The 22,700-nt window shown below is 42.1% G+C and overlaps 2 protein-coding genes across 2 annotated transcripts; both read right to left on the minus strand.

The window, feature by feature from the left end:
• Window positions 1–1,043: 1,043 nt before the first annotated feature.
• LOC127122449 (ruBisCO large subunit-binding protein subunit alpha, chloroplastic) lies at window positions 1,044–4,548 on the minus strand. Its single transcript, XM_051052787.1, has 4 exons — window positions 4,367–4,548; window positions 4,180–4,310; window positions 1,528–3,186; window positions 1,044–1,426 (listed from the first exon to the last, which is right to left on the minus strand). Exons 1-4 carry the CDS (start codon window positions 4,546–4,548, stop codon window positions 1,044–1,046), a joined length of 2,355 nt encoding a protein of 784 aa, XP_050908744.1.
• A 10,807-nt stretch (window positions 4,549–15,355) lies between these two features.
• LOC127122451 (ruBisCO large subunit-binding protein subunit alpha, chloroplastic-like) lies at window positions 15,356–17,111 on the minus strand. The gene is made up of 2 exons (XM_051052789.1): window positions 15,840–17,111; window positions 15,356–15,738 (listed from the first exon to the last, which is right to left on the minus strand). The coding sequence occupies exons 1-2, from the start codon at window positions 16,984–16,986 to the stop codon at window positions 15,356–15,358; spliced, it is 1,530 nt and encodes a 509-aa protein (XP_050908746.1). The 5' UTR covers window positions 16,987–17,111.
• Window positions 17,112–22,700: the final 5,589 nt, after the last annotated feature.

A 22,700-nucleotide genomic window follows, 5' to 3' on the forward strand; every position in this document is an offset into this window, starting at 1 on the left:
TAAAAAAAAGATTTAAAATAAAAAAACAAAATAAACATTTTTATGGGTTTTTTATTATCTCTGTTAAAAAAACAAAATAAACTAAATAAATAAAAAGTAAATAATAATAATAAAAGAAAATGAAAGCATATACTTTTTTTTTGATTTTTGTGTTAAAAATGAAATAAATTAAATAATAAAAGAAAAATTAAAAAAAGAAAAAAAGAAAATGGAAACACAGAGGTTCGTCTTCCTCCCTCTCTCTCGCATCGCTCCTCTCTCTGGAGACATTCATCTCCCTCCACACTCGAAACAGAGACAAACTCAAAGAGAAAACCAATACCCCTAACCTAAACTAAAATGACCAATATTCGTCTCATCCTATCATCTCCTTCACAACGAAACCGAAACGCAACGACAACAACAACTAAGAAAAACGCTGAACCTCTCCTAGAGCAAAATCAAAAGATGCAAACAAAAGGTCACATGTTATGAGGATGTCGAGAGAAATGTGATGATTACCTCCTCAAACGAAGCTCGGCGCGGTTATGATAGTGGTGCGAAGAACTGGTGCGCTCTCTTCAGGTAACTTCCTTCGCCGTCGAATCCGATCCTAGGGTTTCTCTCGCTTCTGCCTTTTTGCAATCTTGTATTGAAAAAGTTATCTTTAGGGTTTTTGATTCAATTCCGCCTCCAGGGTTTTGTTGTGCTCTAGGTTCTTTTTCTTACTGATTCCTCCCTTTTTTATAATCCCATTGCTAGGGTTTGGATGAGCTCAAAAGAGTATGGAATTGGAAGTGCTTTCTTTTTGTGCTGCTCTGTTGTCTATCCCATTTTGGTGTTTGCTCTGAAAAAGGTAACATGTACCTTGTACTTCTTCTGTGAAAATGTTTCATTTTGTTGCTTGTGAATTTTTACCATCTTACTGAGTTGTTGTGATTTTACTGCAGTGAATTTTCTTGCAACTTTGAGGCTTCTGTTAACAACACTCAACCTTGCAAGAGTAGCTTGTTTCTCCATGTGAAAACTTCACTGTTGGTAAGAAACAAATTCACCGCTGTAACTCACTTGAATATATGTTTTCCCTTTTTTTTGGAATTGGACTGATTTTTGTGTGTTGTTGTTGCAGCAGTATTGAATAAACCATCTCCTTGTCCTGATTTGCACGACTTAGAAGTTAGTAGGGAAAGAACCCTCTGATCTAACAAACCAAACTCATCATCCTCATACTGAGTTAACTGCTTCCTCTGAAAGGACTGCATTCTGAATACTCGATGTATGCGATCGGCAGCTTGTGTAGCATTGCGGACAGCGGTTAGAGAATCCTTAAGACAGAGGGCATCAGGCATATCATTATAGACCACAGGTGTTGCAGTTCGCTCCAAAACTGTCTGTACTGTTTTCATTCCTGGAACTTCTTGCTTACCACCTTTTTGTTGATCATCCACTGTGAGGGTTTCAAGGTGGCTTGTTAATGAAGACTCTGCTAAAAAAAACCAGAGAGTCCTTTGTGCCCATTGCTAGAGACGAGATCTGCAGCTGTTCTACCTGAAGGAAACTCTGGAGATGGATCCTCCAGTTCGGTCTCTGTGGCAGCACCGACCTTGATGACAGCAACTCCACCAGACAACTTAGCAATTCTCTCGGCGAGTTTCTCAGAATCATAAATTGAGTCTGTCTCAGACAACTCTTTCTTTAGTTGTGCAACCCTGGCTTGCAACTCATCCTTTGATGCAGCATCGGCAATAATAGTGGTAGAATCCTTGGAGATGGTCACCTTCCGGGCCAAACCAAGTTGTTCAATTGTGGTGTTTTCAACGAGAAGGCCCAGATCACTGGCTTGGAACTCAGCACCTGTCAATATAGCAATGTCTTGAAGAAGGGCCTTTCTTCTTTCACCAAATCCTGGAGCTTTGATGGCAGCGACATTAAGGATACCACGCAGCTTATTGACAACAAGGGTCGCCAAAGCCCCACCAGTGATATCTTCAGAAATGATAAGCAAGGGGGCTCTCAATTGAGTGGTTTTCTCCAGCAGAGGAATGATATCTTTGATTGCTGAAATCTTCTGGTCGGTAATCAAGACTCTAGCGTTCTCAAATTCAACAATTGATTTCTCTGGATTTGTTACAAACTGAGGGGAGATATATCCTCTATCAATCTCCATTCCTTCTTCAACTTCAACTGTCGTGTCAAACGAGGAAGAAGACTCAATGGATAAAAGACCATCGGGTCCAACCTTGTCAATCGCTTCAGCAATCATTTTTCCAATCAACTCATCATTTCCAGCAGAAATAGTAGCAACAGCTTTTATATCATCTCCACCTTTAACAGGCCTAGCCAACTTCTCAAGCTCTTCCACCAAAGCCGCCACAGTTTTATCAATTCCTTTCTTGATCGACACAGGATTAGCACCCGATGTTACATTGAGAAGTCCAAGCTTAATAATTTCCCTAGCCAGAATCGAAGCCGTTGTAGTCCCATCACCAGCAGAGTCATTAGTTTTACTTGCAACCTCCCTTATAAGAGCTGCACCAGCATTTTCCATGGGATCAGGAAGCTCAATAGCTCTTGCAATTGCCACACCATCATTAACTACCTTAGGACTTCCAAACTCATCCAACACAACATTCCTCCCTCTGGGTCCAAGAGTGAGGCCAACAGCATCGGCAAGTTTATCAATTCCGGCTTGCATAGCGGAGCGTGAATGTTGGTCAAAGGCGATATCTTTAGCGGCGGCTTTAACCACAAAACGGTTAGGTTTCTGCCTGAAATTGACCCTTCCATGTTGTTTAACCTTCTTGCTGAGACTGGTCTGTGCACTTGTTACCACTGAGGCATGAGCCCTGAATTTTGATACAACAGATGCATCTACAAGATCCCGGCAATAGACGAAGCCATCCTCAGAGCCACCAGTTACATGAGCATCCGTATTGGTAAGGCAGCAATCCAATTTGTATGACTTATTAGTGTGGCCCTTATATTCTTGTAACAGTTCACCTGTGGTTCTGTCCAAAAGACGCACAGTAGAGTCTAGGCAACCGGCTAGGATGCAGTTGCCATCATTTGACAATGATATACAGTTGACAGATTGCCCAAAGCTAACAGATATTTCTCTGCCAATACGAATGCCAAATATCCGAACAGTTCCATCAACACTTCCTCTAATAATTTCAGTTTTTGTTAAACAGACAGACATCACACTGTCTGCAAATGTGTCAATAACCTGTATTGGCTCAGTGTTGTGGGATTTTGGTACTGCGGTAAGTTAACTTGTTTTGCACTGTTATGATTGTTTGAAAGAACCAAATGCTGCCATGCATCTTTTGTTATGTGATATGAAGAAATGATTGCAATGAGTTCGCATTGGCCTTTATCAAGGGTTTAAATCCCTGTGTACAAACTTACAAGGCTAGCCAGCATGGAAGACCGACTTAGGATGCCATAAATGTCATGGTTTGCTGCTAATTCCTGTTGTTGCTCTAAAGGTAAGATTCAGATCTTTTGCAATCTTCTCACAATCCTTGTATGAAATTTTTTTTCAGTAAGATCATGTTGTTGTGCAGGATGGTTCCTTGCTCAATATTTTGCATTGCAGGATTTGACATATTGTTGCTAAACCATCATGGCAGGTCTGATGTATGACCTGAAGTGAATCCCTGATATGGAATTGTTAGATGATTTCCTGCTGGTTACGTAACAGGCTCATAACTTGGTCACTGCAGGGTTTGTTATGGGTTGCATTACGGTTCTTGGTTGGCTCAAACAGGGCAATGGTATCCAGCAGGTTTTTTTTTGCAAAAATTGTTGTGGCTTCCATTCATTTTTTTTGTTTAATGATGCTCTGAACCAATGTCTACTGCAGGGTCCAAAAGAAACTCCTCATGCGTTTTGCTACAACCTGCGGGCGGACACCGGAGCCCAACCAGTTACGCACTACAGTTCGCGGATGGAGCTTTGATGGAGGCATTAGCAGAGCCTATACCAGAGGATCCTGATGACTGGATATGATGGCCTATGAAATTAGATACGTGATGTTGAACAAAATTTGCAACTTTCTCAAAGTTATGAAATAAACTCTGTACTGAATTCTCCAACATGTTAGTTACTGTTGCGGCTTGCCTCTGTGTGTGTGGGTGCTATTGTTTTGCAGGTTGTAGGACTTTATTTGTTTGCTTTTCCCATCATCATGTAGTATACAATCTCCATCAACTGTCTCGTTTATTTGAATGACTGAATCAGTCCCAAGTTCAATGTTATTCAAAGAAGCTCCAACCTCATTTCTAGGACCACTTTCATCATTATCACAAAAACATTCGACACCATTGTGCCTTTTGCAAAAAAAAAAAAAAAAAAAACTGCCTTGGACAAGGAAGACTCGGGACACTTTTCTTTACACGTGTTACATGTATTAAGAGAAGCAAAGTCAACAATTAATGGATTAGATTGTTGTATATCACCATCTTTACCGGAAACTGTTGCAAAAGGATTCCTTGTACTACTAATCTGAGAAGAATCATAAAATTCATTGGCTTTGTCAGTTGAAATTGTAACTGAATTTGGTGCCATCAGTGTAAGAATAAAAATGAAACCTTTTTATTTGTGTCAAAATCAAAAACTGAATTTTGACCAATGGCAAAGGAAGATGATTAGAGATTTTTTTTCTTCAACGCTAAAGGGTCATGGTTATATTATTACAGTTTTTTTGGTATGTGTGATTGGTTTCTGAAAAATGAATGAAAGAAAATCAGAGAGATTTGTTATGGAATTTTGTGAATAAGAGAGTATGTTTAGAGAGAGAGAGAGAGAGAAGAAGCTCTTTAGTGTTGTTTTACCACATGTAACAGTACCTTTGGTGTAATTTGGATATGGACATGGGTTTATTTTAGGGTTTTCGGATTTGGGTCGACTTTGGTCAAAGTTGACCAAAAAGTCAACTGTTGACCAAAGTCAACAATTGGTCAAAAGTGTCAATTTTTTGTATTTTTCTTGTATGGAATCATATGTACTGGTTTAGACATGGATGAAATAGATTGAAATGGATTAACAAATGGTTTGAAGTTGGTTTCCAACTTGTTTTGCCTTATGACTTGAATGTTTGACTTTGAAAAGAACATGACTGATAATGCACATGAACAAACACCATGACTTTGGACCAAGACCAATCCTCATGTAAAAACCAAAGTAAGGTTAGGCCAAGCACGCTAAACAAACATAAAAAATTCAGGACCAAAATCGGGGTATGACAGTTGCCCCTATTTAAGCGTCTTCAACTAGAGAATATGAGACAGGACACTCTTCATATGATCATAGTGGGAGATGATTAAATACTAAGAAGATCCGAATTTTGATCCTGAATTCCTATGAAATAATTAACAATGCCTGTCAGAATTGGCAAAGAAGCAATCCCAAAAGAAGAATCCGTCTGGTACGGTGAAAATCGGCCTGAGTACCGAAACAGAAAGTTGACCTGGATACCAAAATAAATGGTAACACAGGAATACCCATGGCCTGAATGCCGCACATTAGTCTGAACACTAAGCATCGGAATATGAGAGTATCAATGTTGGTCTGATCACCGGAAATCTGGTCTGAACACCACTTCGACCTGGATACCGGAAACTGGCCTGAATGCCACAAGTTGCATCGACTTGATCGTCAGAAACTTCTTCGATCTGAAAATCGGAAACTGGCCTGAACGCCACTTTGGTCTGGATACCGGGAACACTGGCCTGAATGCCACAAGTTGCATCGACTTGATCGTCAGAAACTTCTTCGATCTGAAAATCGGAAACTGGCCTGAACGCCACTTTGGTCTGGATACCGGGAACACTGGCCTGAATGCCACTTCGGTCTGGATACCGGGAAAACTGGCCTGAATGCCACTTCGGTCTGGATACCGGGAAAACTGGCCTGAATGCCACTTCGGTCTGGATACCGGGAAAACTGGCCTGAATGCCACTTCGGTCTGGATACCGGGAAAACTGGCCTGAATGCCACTTCGGTCTGGATACCGGGAAAACTGGCCTGAATGCCACAAGTTCTTCGTCCTGACTGTTGAGAACTTCTTCGATCTGGAAATCGGGAAAACTGGCCTGAATGCCACTTCGGTCTGGATACCGGGAAAACTGGCCTGAATGCCACAAGTTCTTCGTCCTGACTGTTGAGAACTTCTTCGATCTGGAAATCGGGAAAACTGGCCTGAATGCCACTTCGGTCTGGATACCGGGAAAACTGGCCTGAATGCCACTTCGGTCTGGATACCGGGAAAACTGGCCTGAATGCCACTTCGGTCTGGATACCGGGAAAACTGGCCTGAATGCCACAAGCTCTTCGTCCTGACTGTTGAGAACTTCTTCGATCTGGAAATCGGGAAAACTGGCCTGAATGCCACTTCGGTCTGGATACCGGGAAAACTGGCCTGAATGCCACAAGTTCTTCGTCCTGACTGTTGAGAACTTCTTCGATCTGGAAATCGGGAAAACTGGCCTGAATGCCACTTCGGTCTGGATACCGCCTCGGTCTGAACACCGGAAAATTCTTCATGTCTATCAGCATCGGCGAAGATAACGAAACAGTGATACGTGAGCCGGCACGCGTGCCAAAGATGACCAATCAAAAGAGGATAAAGTTGCTGACTTGGAGCAAATACCCAAAAGAAAGGGGAAGACCCAATAGGGACAATACTGCTTGATCAAGGCAAGTATCCAGAGGGAACAAGACTATCAATACCACAAAGAGGGGATTACATCTACCGGTTAGTAGGCAGAAAACCACGGAAAAGTAACCAGTCATCGATAGGATGAGCACACAGGGTTAACTCCACCAAGGGGATGAAAGTGGGATTTTACAGCTACCAGTTAGTAGGTAGAAAACCACAAAGATAGGACTTACAACTACCGATTTGTAGGTAGAAGCCACAAATTCTGCTAAGGATGAGATGAATGAGTGCCGGTTAGCGAGCGACTATTCATTTATGCCCCAGGGAAGCACGGGAGACAGCCAACAGGAAGCCAATTTAGGATCGATCCAAAAAGGCAGACTGAAACAGGACTCATCCTAATGAGGAAAGAACTCAATAGGGAAAACCCATCCCGTTAGGGAGGGAACGGAAACAACCGTCATCCACGAGGATGTATCTCAGTGGGGAAATGGCAGGAAAGGATATACACTTTCTGCTTAAGGGGTTGGCTCTACATGGAGAGATCAGACACACCCACATCTGCTAGGGAAACAGACCCAAGCTGGCAAGACGCTAACAATTGGGGAGTAACACTGCTGGGGATACCCACTCGACTAAGGAGTCACTTGCTGGGAAAACACCAACTTCTCAACCATGCTGATGAACCCAATTCTGAAGCCGATCCAATGGCGCGATGCTAAACTCTTTCCAACAACCCAAACTCGGTTGGTCACCATGGCCTAGGGCTAATGGATATGTTTGCAATGTTGATGCATGAGTTTTTTTTTTTGTTTTACACAATGCCCCATGATCCTGGAAATGCTATGCACTAATGATGCAATATGCTATGCTTATCTAAATGATGAATGCTGACAAACAGACGTGCTCAACACACAGGTCCGGGAATCAACCATCCGGTACCACTCTTCCGGAGGGAAAACCAAAGTCACCAGAGAGCCGAGAAAATCCACTGGAGACTGGGATATCAAGGAGCAACACCATCCTGCAGGGGAGGAAGGCCACCAGAGGCTTCCGGAGGGATCGTCGGTCGCAACCGGAGAACAGAGCTCAGCATACAGGCGGACGCGCCATGACCACTCGTGCTGGAGATCAGAGATACCATGAAGCAAACAGATCTCTGATAAGGATAGATAGGCACCGGTAAAGCTCATCATGCCAACAACTCCGCTGGGGATCTACCTGAGGACATGATGGAGTACTGGATGTCAATCCACCAAATACTGAATCTTCCAAGAATAGCACCCATGCTGGGGGAGGGAGGAAGACTGCTCTGCTGGAGAGAGGAAAGTTGAAGTCTTCAATAAATGCTCTGCCTAGGACTGCCCCACAAAAAGCGTCCAAACAGCAAACTTGCTAGGGATGCCCCACAATAGGGCTCAAACAGCACTCTACTGGGGATGCCCCACTATAGGTGCTAATAGGGACTTGGAAGAAAAAAAAACTGCACTGCCGGGGACATGAAGATAAACAACTTCAACCAACACTGCACTGAGCAACCTTGCTGAGGAGAAACCAAAAGAGGTTCGACAGGAGAAAGATACAGTTATGCTCGAGATACGAACAAATGTCTTACCTGTTGGTAATCATACCACCCTCAGGAGAGCACTGCGGATCTCCTAAGTATCTTTCCATCATCGTGAATGTTCACTTTGTTTAAGAACAATTTTTTTTGTGAAAAATTTGTTTATTTGAAAACAATGATACTTTATCACTTAAAACATGCAAAACATCTGTTGAGTTAGAACAAATAAGAGTGCAAATAATTGGATAAAAGCTCAAATTGATGTGATGGAATGGTAGTCTGCAAAGGGCGAGACTCCATAGATCTGTACAAGTTTGAAATCGGTGATATATATTGGAGAGGGCTACATTGAACATAATGACCTTTCCTCTACCATTCCGAATTTTCGATGTATTCGGAGCTTCAGTCGACGACGAATCGAGAATCCCTGATGGATGACAGATATAGAGCACAGTCTTGTCAAGATGCAGTTACTTGCCAAATCCCTAATTTTTGCCTAGATTGCCCCAGCATGAGGTGTTCAATCTAGCGGGATGCAAATTCTTTTTCAATGTCTCTAACTTTTGCCTGGATCGCCCTTTCGGGTTTTCAATCCACCGAGACGCTCCTTTTTGCCTAAGTCGCCCTTTGGGGTGTTCGACTTAGCGAGCTGTTTTGTTTTTTTTTCTTTAGGCGAAGTATTTCTTGACTGCATCGGAGTTCCCAGGACGAGTGAACTTCTCCATCCATTGTTGTAAGTGTCAGAGCACCGCCTGAAAAGGCTTTCTTGACCACATATGGACATTCATAGCTTGGGGGTTCACTTGCCCCTGGAATCGGGAACGAAAAAAAACAGGACTTTCTTGAGCACAAGGTCACCTTCTCGGAACACACGAGGCTTGACCTTCTTGTCGAATGCTTCCTTCACTCTCTGCTGATATGACTGATCATGACACATGGCAGTTGATCTCTTCTTTTCGATCGAATTCAGCATCAGTCAACTTGGGACTTTGAGGGTGCTATTTTTTCTTTTGTTTCTTTCTTTCTTTCTTTTGATTCTGATTTCTTTTGATTTTGCACCCTCTTCTTTCTCTGTATTTTCTTTTTTCTCTTTTTCTTTTATGCCCCAGTTGGCTGTTCTGCTGATTCTCGAGATACAGCTGAGTGATCTTCTTTCCTTGCTCAAGAAGTCGGGAAATCTCGTCAGGAATCCCTTCAACATCATCTTCTTCCGCTTCGAATACAGGGAATTCACAATTGGGAGATGACGTCAGATCATTGTGTTCAATGGGTTTAAGAAACAACCTGCATAATGATTTTGATATGAAAAGCTTTTTGGAAATCAAACAAGACAATCGTTATGCAGATGAAAAGATTGTTTTTATTCCTGTTTTTAGGTTTTTTGTGATCACCAATTTCATGTAAAAAGTGAAAAAGGAAAACAATTGGAAAAAACAAATGTTTAACATGCATTTATTTGAATGAAAATATCATTGCACAAAATGTTGCCAACAATGTCATCACTTCTCCTTTTGGCATGGGAGACGGGTTTTTAAACAAAGTGATTATTACTCTGACTTTTGAACAACTGTAGGAACACCCACAGTGACCCATTTGTGATAGATCCCACCAGGGATAACAACTGTCAGTATCCTTTGCATCAGCAACTTCTGCTTTTGGACAAACCTCTTCGTTGAAGACCTCAGAAGAATAACCATCACCAACCCGGGACTTGCCGTCTTCAAGCTTGATTAACACGGGGACCTAAGTCTTCAAAGCTCGGAATCCCTGACCTCACAAGGTCTTGAACCTTCATCTTAAACTGAAAGCAGCTTTCCACGTCATGACCAGGAGCACCCGAATGATACACACAATGCTGATCGGGCCTATACCACCACCGAGGGTTGACGGGTATAGCCGGCGGGTCTCTGGGAGTAATCAAGTTCCGCTCTATCAAAGAGGGATACAGCTCTGCATAGGACATAGGGATCAGATCAAAAATAATCATCTTCCTCTCATTACTCGTACTGGCTTGATTACCATTGGGAGGCCGGTAAGTCTGCTGCTGAGGACGATGTTGTTGATGCTGATATTGCTGAGTTGGTCTTCTCTATTGTTGTTGAGTTTGAGTGGCTGGAATAGTCACAGCAGCAACTTGCCGATACTGTCCTTTGTTCACACTCCTCCGACGGTGCACAACGTTTGTTTCACCCTCTCCCCTTCTGGGTGCCCCAGAGGATGGCTTTTTAGAACTTGAAGGATTTGAAGAGCCAGGATGGCGAACCGGAGCAAGAGTTGCTCTGACATTAACAGTCTCTGTAGCAAGAGGCTGTTCACTGATTTTGATCCCCTTCAATTCATCGCCCACGGCATGATCATTGACGAGAATAGTGACAGCAGCATTCTCATGAACGGGTACACCCACTGGTGAAGCACGGTGGACTGGTGGAATCATGGATTCCAGTCTCTGGGCTAAGGCACGCAGCTCCTCTTGCCCCTGAACAACTCCTTGCATCGTTGTCATGAACTGGGCCATGTTTGCCCTCATCTCAGCCAACTCTGCTTGAACCTGATCCATAATCTTCTGATGATTGAGTCTGGTTGAGTAACGATACGGTCGGCGGTCAGCAATCCTCTCTCAGTCAAGAACCGAAGTGAGAAGTCTCTCCAAACATGTCTGTAATGCAAGGATGCTATGTGCATGATATGCATGATATGGGTATTATTTTGTCATGAATGATCCTGATAAAGGATATGCGTATGCGAGTTAACTTTTTCTGTTTTTTTTTCATGCATTATTATATTTTTTTTTTGGAAAATAAACATGCTATGATGCAAATGATGGAGCCAAGACTGGCAGGTTGTGCATCTCGGCACACCGGATCGGAGCTTTGGCTTGAACTTGGAGTCACAATTCCTCTGAAACCCAAAGTCAATCTGATCAACTGGCATCTGAACCCAAATCTGGAGAACCGAGTCACCATAAATCCGACTTGTGGAGTTCCGAAATAAACGGAACTGGAGATTACATCACTATCATCACAGGAACATCCACTGAACGGATGACAGTCAGATCCTCTGAACAGGTACTTTCAAATTCAACCCGGGGATCCGAAATAAACGGAACCCATTGATAAACCACAGACAGAACTCCGGCGTCCCAGAAATAAATGTCCATAAATTTGGCTGAACCAAAGTCACCATCACAGCACCACTAGCAGAAACCGTATCTGTAGAGATCAAACCCTCCCCTCACTGGTAGGTTCTAAGAACAGAAGTTTGTCAGCTTCAGCCCTTCAGTCGAGAATAATACGTTTACCACTAAAGGTTTGGCATTATTACAGGATAAAAGACCTCTGCTGACTCCCCTCAACAGGATATCCTAAAGCAAGTTCCCAGTCTCGGGGTCCTCGGATTGATCAGCGAAAATGCACCCACCAGAGCTAACATAATCACGTCTCGGAGGAGAGGCCTCGACTGAGTTCTCGGAAAATGGTCACCAGAGTCGACAATTTCTAGAGGAACATCATGTCGTTACGGAACATCCGTAGGACATAATATATCCAAGAGAAACCTCGTCTGGGTGTGGTTCTTCACGAACGACTTAACGTAGCAACATGCCACGCAAGCCTCATGAACATCCACTCTAAAAATCTGTGTGTACACTCAAGCCTGGGTAATGGGCTTACCTCTCATAGAACACCCCACCCCAACAAACAGATAAACGGCAGCAGATACAGCAAACATATGTACATGAATGCAATAAGGTAAAGCAGGTAAATGCTGAAAATAAATAACTGTACAAAAGAATAAACACCCAATAAACAAGAAACCTACAAAAGCTAGGAGGGACTCGCTTAGGGAAAATATAGTCCCCAGCAGAGTCGCCAGCTGTCGCAACCCGAAAAATACGGTAAGCGAAAAAAACAACCGGCGAAAGAAAAATGACAGAAGAGTCGCCACCGTGCGTTATTTATCCCAAAGGAGGGAAAGGAAACGCTCGAAGTAAACCTGGAGAAAGGAAAGGAAAAGACAAGGTCTCGCAACCAAATCTTGGGTTCGGGAGTCGATTATGCGAAGGGAAGGTATTAGCACCCCTACGCATCCGTAGTACTCTACGGGATCCACTCTTGTTGTTTCTGTCTAAAGGGTGTATGTTTATCTAATGTACTATTTACTAAAAGAAAGGGTCAAAGAAAAATGACTCGCACGGATGTCGCATCCACTGCATACGTATCTCATCTGGAATGAGAATCAGAGTCTTCGTAGCTCGGGTACCTATGGGTTAAAGAGGAGTGTGCTCGCCAAGACATCGCGTCTTATGCCTACATATCTCATCTGGAATGAGAATCAGAGCATAATGTAGGTCGGCTAACTACGGGAACAAAGGTCTCGATTGCAACTAGGGCAAGAGAAAGGGAATGTCTCGATCGCAACGAGGGCGAGAGAAAGGATCGCAACAAGGGCGAAAGCAAACAAGGATTAGTTGTTAGTCGTTAGTCAAACTCGGCAAGACATCGCATCTTGTGCCTACGTATCTCATCTGAACATGAGAATCAGAGTTGCCGTAGTTCGACTACACGCACGCCAAACAAACAAACACACAAGCAGGCAAACATGGAGCCTGAATGCCAATCACTGGACTTACATCAGCATCCGAACCAAAACACACAAAAAGGCAAACGTGGAGCCCGAACGCCAATCACTGGACTTACATCGGCATCCGAACCAAAACACACACAAAAGGGCAAACGTGGAGCCCGACTGCCAATCACTGGACTTACATCAGCATCCGAACCAAAACACACCCAAAAGAAAAAGAAAGGTGCCCGGAGTGGTCTCGCACGACCACCTGCCTACATACCTCGTCTGGAACAAGGATCAGGGCGATGTAGTTCCCCTACGGGGGTTGCCATCTGAAAATGGACTTACAAAAGGAGGACACCAGTTGTGTCAAAGGAGAGTGGGCAATGTGTTCACGTCCTGGCAGTAGGTGTCGCAGCTCGCTGAATCGAGTCTTAGGCAGTTACCTCTTTGCAATAGAACGGACTACATGCCACAAGATCGAAGACGCTCGGAAAGGTCTAGAAGTGGGGAAGCTCTGCCCTAGAGTTGTCATGCAATATGTACTTAAGTGTTTAGGATTTACAAATGGGAATATCTACCTAATGTTAGCATGCAAAAGGATATGGGAATCCTACCTATGTTATCATACAAAGGGTTCTACCTAATGGGTGCTACCTAATCGGAACAAGAATCGACGAATGGAGCAAGGAGAGGTGTTAGGGATAAGGGTAGATGGCGATGCATGAAGCAATCGACTTACAAGGTTGATGGCGATGCATAGAGCAATCGACTTACAAGGTTGATGGCGATGCATAAAGCAATCGACTTACAAAAGGGTGGATGAATACGTGCTGGTTCTGTTAGGTTTTGAAAAATGATTACTCGACGTTGGATCGAGGTTTTGGTCTTGTTTTGAAATGATGATCGAATGTTCATTTTAATTCTTGTATTAACAGGTGAATAAAGAATGAAAGAATAAATATTATACATTTCATGGGAGAGGGGTACATTTGTTATGAATGGGGGTTGTCATGGCAATCAAAACAATATAAATATATGCCTCATACATCATACAAGTAGGCCACAGTTGATCAAACAAGTAAGGTATAAACAAATATATAATCGAATCAAATAATCAAAGAATGGAATAATAAAGCATTAAACAATGTATGAGTGTAAGTGCAAAGAAACCGGCTCATTGTAAGAAAGCCCAAGAGTAAGCTATGTGAGGTTGATGGCGATGCTTAAAAAGCAATCGACTTACAAAGGTGTAAAAAATGGGCTCGATATTAAATCGAGAAAAGTATGATTTTTATAGTTTGAAAAAATGGTTTTTTGAATTAAATTCAAATACAATAACTATGCATTATTAACAAATGAAATTATAATAAACATAACAAGGACATTAACAAAATACTAAAGGAAAATAAGATCAAATAAAAGCAAAAAGTTCCACATATGAGTATTGAACCCTCTCCATTTAATACTATGAAACTAACTTCTTTCCACTAGACCACTCAACAATATTTGCTACTGATATACTATGTTAAATATATGAACCAGGCTAAAAAAAAGATTTAAAATAAAAAAACAAAATAAACATTTTTATGGGTTTTTTATTATCTCTGTTAAAAAAACAAAATAAACTAAATAAATAAAAAGTAAATAATAATAATAAAAGAAAATGAAAGCATATACTTTTTTTTGATTTTTGTGTTAAAAATGAAATAAATTAAATAATAAAAGAAAAATTAAAAAAAGAAAAAAAGAAAATGGAAACACAGAGGTTCGTCTTCCTCCCTCTCTCTCGCATCGCTCCTCTCTCTGGAGACATTCATCTCCCTCCACACTCGAAACAGAGACAAACTCAAAGAGAAAACCAATACCCCTAACCTAAACTAAAATGACCAACATTCGTCTCATCCTATCATCTCCTTCACAACGAAACCGAAACGCAACGACAACAACAACTAAGAAAAACGCTGAACCTCTCCTAGAGCAAAATCAAAAGATGCAAACAAAAGGTCACATGTTATGAGGATGTCGAGAGAAATGTGATGATTACCTCCTCAAACGAAGCTCGGCGCGGTTATGATAGTGGTGCGAAGAACTGGTGCGCTCTCTTCAGGTAACTTCCTTCGCCGTCGAATCCGATCCTAGGGTTTCTCTCGCTTCTGCCTTTTTGCAATCTTGTATTGAAAAAGTTATCTTTAGGGTTTTGATTCAATTCCGCCTCCAGGGTTTTGTTGTGCTCTAGGTTCTTTTTCTTACTGATTCCTCCCTTTTTTATAATCCCATTGCTAGGGTTTGGATGAGCTCAAAAGAGTATGGAATTGGAAGTGCTTTCTTTTTGTGCTGCTCTGTTGTCTATCCCATTTTGGTGTTTGCTCTGAAAAAGGTAACATGTACCTTGTACTTCTTCTGTGAAAATGTTTCATTTTGTTGCTTGTGAATTTTTACCATCTTACTGAGTTGTTGTGATTTTACTGCAGTGAATTTTCTTGCAACTTTGAGGCTTCTGTTAACAACACTCAACCTTGCAAGAGTAGCTTGTTTCTCCATGTGAAAACTTCACTGTTGGTAAGAAACAAATTCACCGCTGTAACTCACTTGAATATATGTTTTCCCTTTTTTTTGGAATTGGACTGATTTTTGTGTGTTGTTGTTGCAGCAGTATTGAATAAACCATCTCCTTGTCCTGATTTGCACGACTTAGAAGTTAGTAGGGAAAGAACCCTCTGATCTAACAAACCAAACTCATCATCCTCATACTGAGTTAACTGCTTCCTCTGAAAGGACTGCATTCTGAATACTCGATGTATGCGATCGGCAGCTTGTGTAGCATTGCGGACAGCGGTTAGAGAATCCTTAAGACAGAAGGCATCAGGCATATCATTATAGACCACAGGTGTTGCAGTTCGCTCCAAAACTGTCTGTACTGTTTTCATTCCTGGAACTTCTTGCTTACCACCTTTTTGTTGATCATCCACTGTGAGGGTTTCAAGGTGGCTTGTTAATGAAGACTCTGCTAAAAAAAACCAGAGAGTCCTTTGTGCCCATTGCTAGAGACGAGATCTGCAGCTGTTCTACCTGAAGGAAACTCTGGAGATGGATCCTCCAGTTCGGTCTCTGTGGCAGCACCGACCTTGATGACAGCAACTCCACCAGACAACTTAGCAATTCTCTCGGCGAGTTTCTCAGAATCATAAATTGAGTCTGTCTCAGACAACTCTTTCTTTAGTTGTGCAACCCTGGCTTGCAACTCATCCTTTGATGCAGCATCGGCAATAATAGTGGTAGAATCCTTGGAGATGGTCACCTTCCGGGCCAAACCAAGTTGTTCAATTGTGGTGTTTTCAACGAGAAGGCCCAGATCACTGGCTTGGAACTCAGCACCTGTCAATATAGCAATGTCTTGAAGAAGGGCCTTTCTTCTTTCACCAAATCCTGGAGCTTTGATGGCAGCGACATTAAGGATACCACGCAGCTTATTGACAACAAGGGTCGCCAAAGCCCCACCAGTGATATCTTCAGAAATGATAAGCAAGGGGGCTCTCAATTGAGTGGTTTTCTCCAGCAGAGGAATGATATCTTTGATTGCTGAAATCTTCTGGTCGGTAATCAAGACTCTAGCGTTCTCAAATTCAACAATTGATTTCTCTGGATTTGTTACAAACTGAGGGGAGATATATCCTCTATCAATCTCCATTCCTTCTTCAACTTCAACTGTCGTGTCAAACGAGGAAGAAGACTCAATGGATAAAAGACCATCGGGTCCAACCTTGTCAATCGCTTCAGCAATCATTTTTCCAATCAACTCATCATTTCCAGCAGAAATAGTAGCAACAGCTTTTATATCATCTCCACCTTTAACAGGCCTAGCCAACTTCTCAAGCTCTTCCACCAAAGCCGCCACAGTTTTATCAATTCCTTTCTTGATCGACACAGGATTAGCACCCGATGTTACATTGAGAAGTCCAAGCTTAATAATTTCCCTAGCCAGAATCGAAGCCGTTGTAGTCCCATCACCAGCAGAGTCATTAGTTTTACTTGCAACCTCCCTTATAAGAGCTGCACCAGCATTTTCCATGGGATCAGGAAGCTCAATAGCTCTTGCAATTGTCACACCATCATTAACTACCTTAGGACTTCCAAACTCATCCAACACAACATTCCTCCCTCTGGGTCCAAGAGTGAGGCCAACAGCATCGGCAAGTTTATCAATTCCGGCTTGCATAGCGGAGCGTGAATGTTGGTCAAAGGCGATATCTTTAGCGGCGGCTTTAACCACAAAACGGTTAGGTTTCTGCCTGAAATTGACCCTTCCATGTTGTTTAACCTTCTTGCTGAGACTGGTCTGTGCACTTGTTACCACTGAGGCATGAGCCCTGAATTTTGATACAACAGATGCATCTACAAGATCCCGGCAATAGACGAAGCCATCCTCAGAGCCACCAGTTACATGAGCATCCGTATTGGTAAGGCAGCAATCCAATTTGTATGACTTATTAGTGTGGCCCTTATATTCTTGTAACAGTTCACCTGTGGTTCTGTCCAAAAGACGCACAGTAGAGTCTAGGCAACCGGCTAGGATGCAGTTGCCATCATTTGACAATGATATACAGTTGACAGATTGCCCAAAGCTAACAGATATTTCTCTGCCAATACGAATGCCAAAATCCGAACAGTTCCATCAACACTTCCTCTAATAATTTCAGTTTTTGTTAAACAGACAGACATCACACTGTCTGCAAATGTGTCAATAACCTGTATTGGCTCAGTGTTGTGGGATTTTGGTACTGCGGTAAGTTAACTTGTTTTGCACTGTTATGATTGTTTGAAAGAACCAAATGCTGCCATGCATCTTTTGTTATGTGATATGAAGAAATGATTGCAATGAGTTCGCATTGGCCTTTATCAAGGGTTTAAATCCCTGTGTACAAACTTACAAGGCTAGCCAGCATGGAAGACCGACTTAGGATGCCATAAATGTCATGGTTTGCTGCTAATTCCTGTTGTTGCTCTAAAGGTAAGATTCAGATCTTTTGCAATCTTCTCACAATCCTTGTATGAAATTTTTTTTCAGTAAGATCATGTTGTTGTGCAGGATGGTTCCTTGCTCAATATTTTGCATTGCAGGATTTGACATATTGTTGCTAAACCATCATGGCAGGTCTGATGTATGACCTGAAGTGAATCCCTGATATGGAATTGTTAGATGATTTCCTGCTGGTTACGTAACAGGCTCATAACTTGGTCACTGCAGGGTTTGTTATGGGTTGCATTACGGTTCTTGGTTGGCTCAAACAGGGCAATGGTATCCAGCAGGTTTTTTTTTTGCAAAAATTGTTGTGGCTTCCATTCATTTTTTTTGTTTAATGATGCTCTGAACCAATGTCTACTGCAGGGTCCAAAAGAAACTCCTCATGCGTTTTGCTACAACCTGCGGGCGGACACCGGAGCCCAACCAGTTACGCACTACAGTTCGCGGATGGAGCTTTGATGGAGGCATTAGCAGAGCCTATACCAGAGGATCCTGATGACTGGATATGATGGCCTATGAAATTAGATACGTGATGTTGAACAAAATTTGCAACTTTCTCAAAGTTATGAAATAAACTCTGTACTGAATTCTCCAACATGTTAGTTACTGTTGCGGCTTGCCTCTGTGTGTGTGGGTGCTATTGTTTTGCAGGTTGTAGGACTTTATTTGTTTGCTTTTCCCATCATCATGTAGTATACAATCTCCATCAACTGTCTCGTTTATTTGAATGACTGAATCAGTCCCAAGTTCAATGTTATTCAAAGAAGCTCCAACCTCATTTCTAGGACCACTTTCATCATTATCACAAAAACATTCGACACCATTGTGCCTTTTGCAAAAAAAAAAAAAAAAAACTGCCTTGGACAAGGAAGACTCGGGACACTTTTCTTTACACGTGTTACATGTATTAAGAGAAGCAAAGTCAACAATTAATGGATTAGATTGTTGTATATCACCATCTTTACCGGAAACTGTTGCAAAAGGATTCCTTGTACTACTAATCTGAGAAGAATCATAAAATACATTGGCTTTGTCAGTTGAAATTGTAACTGAATTTGGTGCCATCAGTGTAAGAATAAAAATGAAACCTTTTTATTTGTGTCAAAATCAAAAACTGAATTTTGACCAATGGCAAAGGAAGATGATTAGAGATTTTTTTTCTTCAACGCTAAAGGGTCATGGTTATATTATTACAGTTTTTTTGGTATGTGTGATTGGTTTCTGAAAAATGAATGAAAGAAAATCAGAGAGATTTGTTATGGAATTTTGTGAATAAGAGAGTATGTTTAGAGAGAGAGAGAGAGAAGAAGCTCTTCAGTGTTGTTTTACCACATGTAACAGTACCTTTGGTGTAATTTGGATATGGACATGGGTTTATTTTAGGGTTTTCGGATTTGGGTCGACTTTGGTCAAAGTTGACCAAAAAGTCAACTGTTGACCAAAGTCAACAATTGGTCAAAAGTGTCAATTTTTTGTATTTTTCTTGTATGGAATCATATGTACTGGTTTAGACATGGATGAAATAGATTGAAATGGATTAACAAATGGTTTGAAGTTGGTTTCCAACTTGTTTTGCCTTATGACTTGAATGTTTGACTTTGAAAAGAACATGACTGATAATGCACATGAACAAACACCATGACTTTGGACCAAGACCAATCCTCATGTAAAAACCAAAGTAAGGTTAGGCCAAGCACGCTAAACAAACATAAAAAATTCAGGACCAAAATCGGGGTATGACACTCATGAACAAACTTTTGCTCCTTCAAGATTAACGTTTTGACTGATGAATAGACCCCATTTGAACATGTTGGAAGTATCTCAAGCCATTCTCTTGTGTTGACTGATCACCCAGATAGGACCCACAAAGTGTCTTGGATGATATTCAAGCTTCTTGGATCTAATTCCGATTGACATGATGAAATGCAATATGAAATGTTAAATGACCTAAAAATGAATGCATGAATGAGGGGGGCAAATTTTGAGGTATTACAGCTGCCCCTATTCAATCAACTGGAGACCCGAAAAGAAGATAGCAGCGGCTCTCGCACTTTCGAGGTATCAAGGGATTGAATACAATAAAAGCCCGAAAATTTGCACTGAAGTGAAGTGAAGTAACAATGCATGTCAGAATCGGCAAAGATGTGGTCTTGAAAGAAGAATCTATCTGGTACGGTGAGAGTCAGTCTGAATACCGAAAAAGAATGTTAACCTGGATACCAAAATAAATGGTAACACAGAAATAACCATGGCCTGAATGCCGCTCATCAGTCTGAATATTGGAAATGACTTTGATCTGAACATCGGAAGATATGAGATTATCAATATCGGTCTGAACACCGAGAGGCTGGCCTGAATGCCACAAGTTGCGTCGACCTAAATGTCGGAAACTTCTTCGATCTGAACATCGGAAAACTGGCATGAATGCCACTTCGATATGAATACCGGAAACTGGCCTGAATGCCACAAGTTGCATCGACCTGAATGTCGGAAACTTCTTCGATCTGAACATCGGAAAACTGGCCTGAACGCCACTTCGGTCTGAACATCGGAAAACTGGCCTAAACGCCACTTCGGTCTGAATACCGGAAACTGGCCTGAATGCCACAAGTTGCATCGACCTGAATGTCGGAAACTTCTTCGATCTGAACATCGGTAAATTGGCCTGAACGCCACTTCGGTCTGAATACCGGAAACTGGCATGAACGCCACTTCGGTCTGAATACCGGAAACTGGCCTGAATGCCACAAGTTGCATCGACCTGAATGTCGGAAACTTCTTCGATCTGAACATCAGAAAATTGGCCTGAATGCCACTTCGGTCTGAATACCGGAAAACTTCATGCCTGTCAGCATCGGCAGAAATAGGGAAAGATAATAGAGGCGGCGCATGGGCCAATGACACTTGCTGGGGATAATAAAGGTAAGTCATGAACAATCTTCAGTCTGAGTACTGGAAATAACTTTTGGCTTATCACTTGGGATACCGAGAATGTTTTATGCTTACATGCGTATGTTTGAATTTTTCAATGGCGTAATGCTCCATGAAAATGGAAATGCTACGCGATTTGGGAGGATGCAATGCAATATGATTCTACATGCAGGGATGTGAAATGCTGGGTAGAATGCCAAGCCGAGGCAAGGGAATCTGCTGGGGAAATGATCACCATTTTCTGGACCCTGGCAAGGCTGTTGGAGATGCACAGCGCAAAGAACTCTATGGGGAAATGACCCGCCACACGGTGTTCTATCAATGACGAAATACCGAGACTCTGACTGGGGAGAGAACGACACTGAAAACCTACTGTTGGGGAAAGCGATAGTGGTTCTGGCAACCATAATCTGCGAGAGAGACGACTTAGCAGGGGAAGCAAACACCGATACGGTACCGAGATTCTGCTTCAAGGAAAGAGACCATGGATCTGGCGTCGAGATCATCGATCTGGCATCAAACCCTGAGGAGCAGCCGCTTCTGCTGGGAAGATACAGTCTGGCACTGTCAACTCCGTTGGGGATATATAGCCTGGCACTGTCAACTCTACTGGGGAGTGTATATTCTGAAACAACCACTTGGGGGAGGTACAGCAGTGAGAGGCTGCTGGGGATCGAAGAATCCAATGCTCTGATCAGCTCTGCAGGGATAAGATACCAACTTCGACTGTTGGGGGAAAACATTCGCGATCATCGGCTGGGAACCTTAAGGAAATGCCCCGAGGGTACCTGTTCTGAATAGACGATCTAAAGCACTTAACATTTACAACAATTTTAAATGTTTATTAATCATGTACCTGTAAAGCTCTTATGTTTCATGATGCAATGTTTATCAAAAATTCAGACGTCATTTTTGCAAACAAAACAGTAAAATGAAAATGAAAACAAAGATATACTGAATAACATGATTTTATTGATTGAATGGCCTCTGAATAGGCATTTACATCAGGAAGCAATCCCTGGAAAGAGGTAATCGTACAAAAGATAAAAACAGAAATTAATCTAATGGCAATGTGAAATGGATTTCTATTGGGTTCCAATTCTGCTATGACTTGCTCGTCTTCAAGATCCTCCAAAAGTTTCCAGTCATTAACACGAGATGAGATTCAGAACTACTCAGAACGCAGTCATTCGTTTAATCCCTAACTTTTTCCTGGATCGCCCTTTTCGGGTTTTCAATCCACCGGGATACCCATTTTTGCCTAAGTTTCCTTTTCAGGTTTTCAACTTACCGGGCGTACGATCTTTTCATTTTTAATCCCTAATTTTTGCCCGAACCTTTTCATTTTCTTGGTTCGTCGGGATGCCCATTTTTTCCTGGACTATTCTTTTTACTGTCCAGCGGGTCTATTTTATGCGAAGTATTTTTTAACTGCGTCTGAGTTCACAGGGGAAGTGAAGTTTTCACCATCCGTAGTTGCAAGCATTAAGGCCCCACCATCAAAAACCTTGGTGACAATATACGGTCCATCATAGTTAGGAGTCCACTTGCCCCTATGATCTGTCTGAGGAGGAAGGATCCTTTTCAACACCAAATCTCCGACCTGGAAGCATCGAGGACGCACTTTCTGATCAAAGGCTCTCTTCATCCGACTCTGATACAACTGCCCATGACAAATGGCTGCCATTCGCTTCTCTTCAATAAGACTCAACTCATTGAACCTTGTCTGAATCCATTCAGCTTCGTCTAACTTGACATCCAATAGGACTCTTAGAGAAGGAATCTCCACTTCAACAGGTAGGACTGCTTCCATACCATACACAAGGGAGTAAGGGGTTGCCCCGGTCGATGTACGTACTGAAGTACGGTACCCATGCAAGGCGAAGCGTAGCATCTCATGCCAATCTCTGTACGTAACGACCATCTTCTGCACAATCTTCTTTATGTTCTTATTTGCCGCCTCAACAACACCGTTC

This window comes from Lathyrus oleraceus, chromosome 2 (assembly GCF_024323335.1).
Source record: "Lathyrus oleraceus cultivar Zhongwan6 chromosome 2, CAAS_Psat_ZW6_1.0, whole genome shotgun sequence".
Classification (NCBI taxonomy): domain Eukaryota; kingdom Viridiplantae; phylum Streptophyta; class Magnoliopsida; order Fabales; family Fabaceae; genus Lathyrus; species Lathyrus oleraceus.

Coding starts and splice junctions, on each gene's coding strand:
- LOC127122451 (XM_051052789.1), bottom strand. CDS start 16,986: ATGCAAGCCGGAATTGATAAACTTGCCGATGCTGTTGGCCTCACTCTT. Junction 15,739..15,839: donor ATCTCCAGAGTTTCCTTCAG/GTAGAACAGCTG, acceptor AAACCCTCACAG/TGGATGATCAACAAAAAGGT.
- LOC127122449 (XM_051052787.1), bottom strand. CDS start 4,548: ATGGCACCAAATTCAGTTACAATTTCAACTGACAAAGCCAATGAATTT. Junction 4,311..4,366: donor TGTAACACGTGTAAAGAAAA/GTGTCCCGAGTC, acceptor TTTTTGCAAAAG/GCACAATGGTGTCGAATGTT. Junction 3,187..4,179: donor CGAGACAGTTGATGGAGATT/GTATACTACATG, acceptor ACACATTTGCAG/ACAGTGTGATGTCTGTCTGT.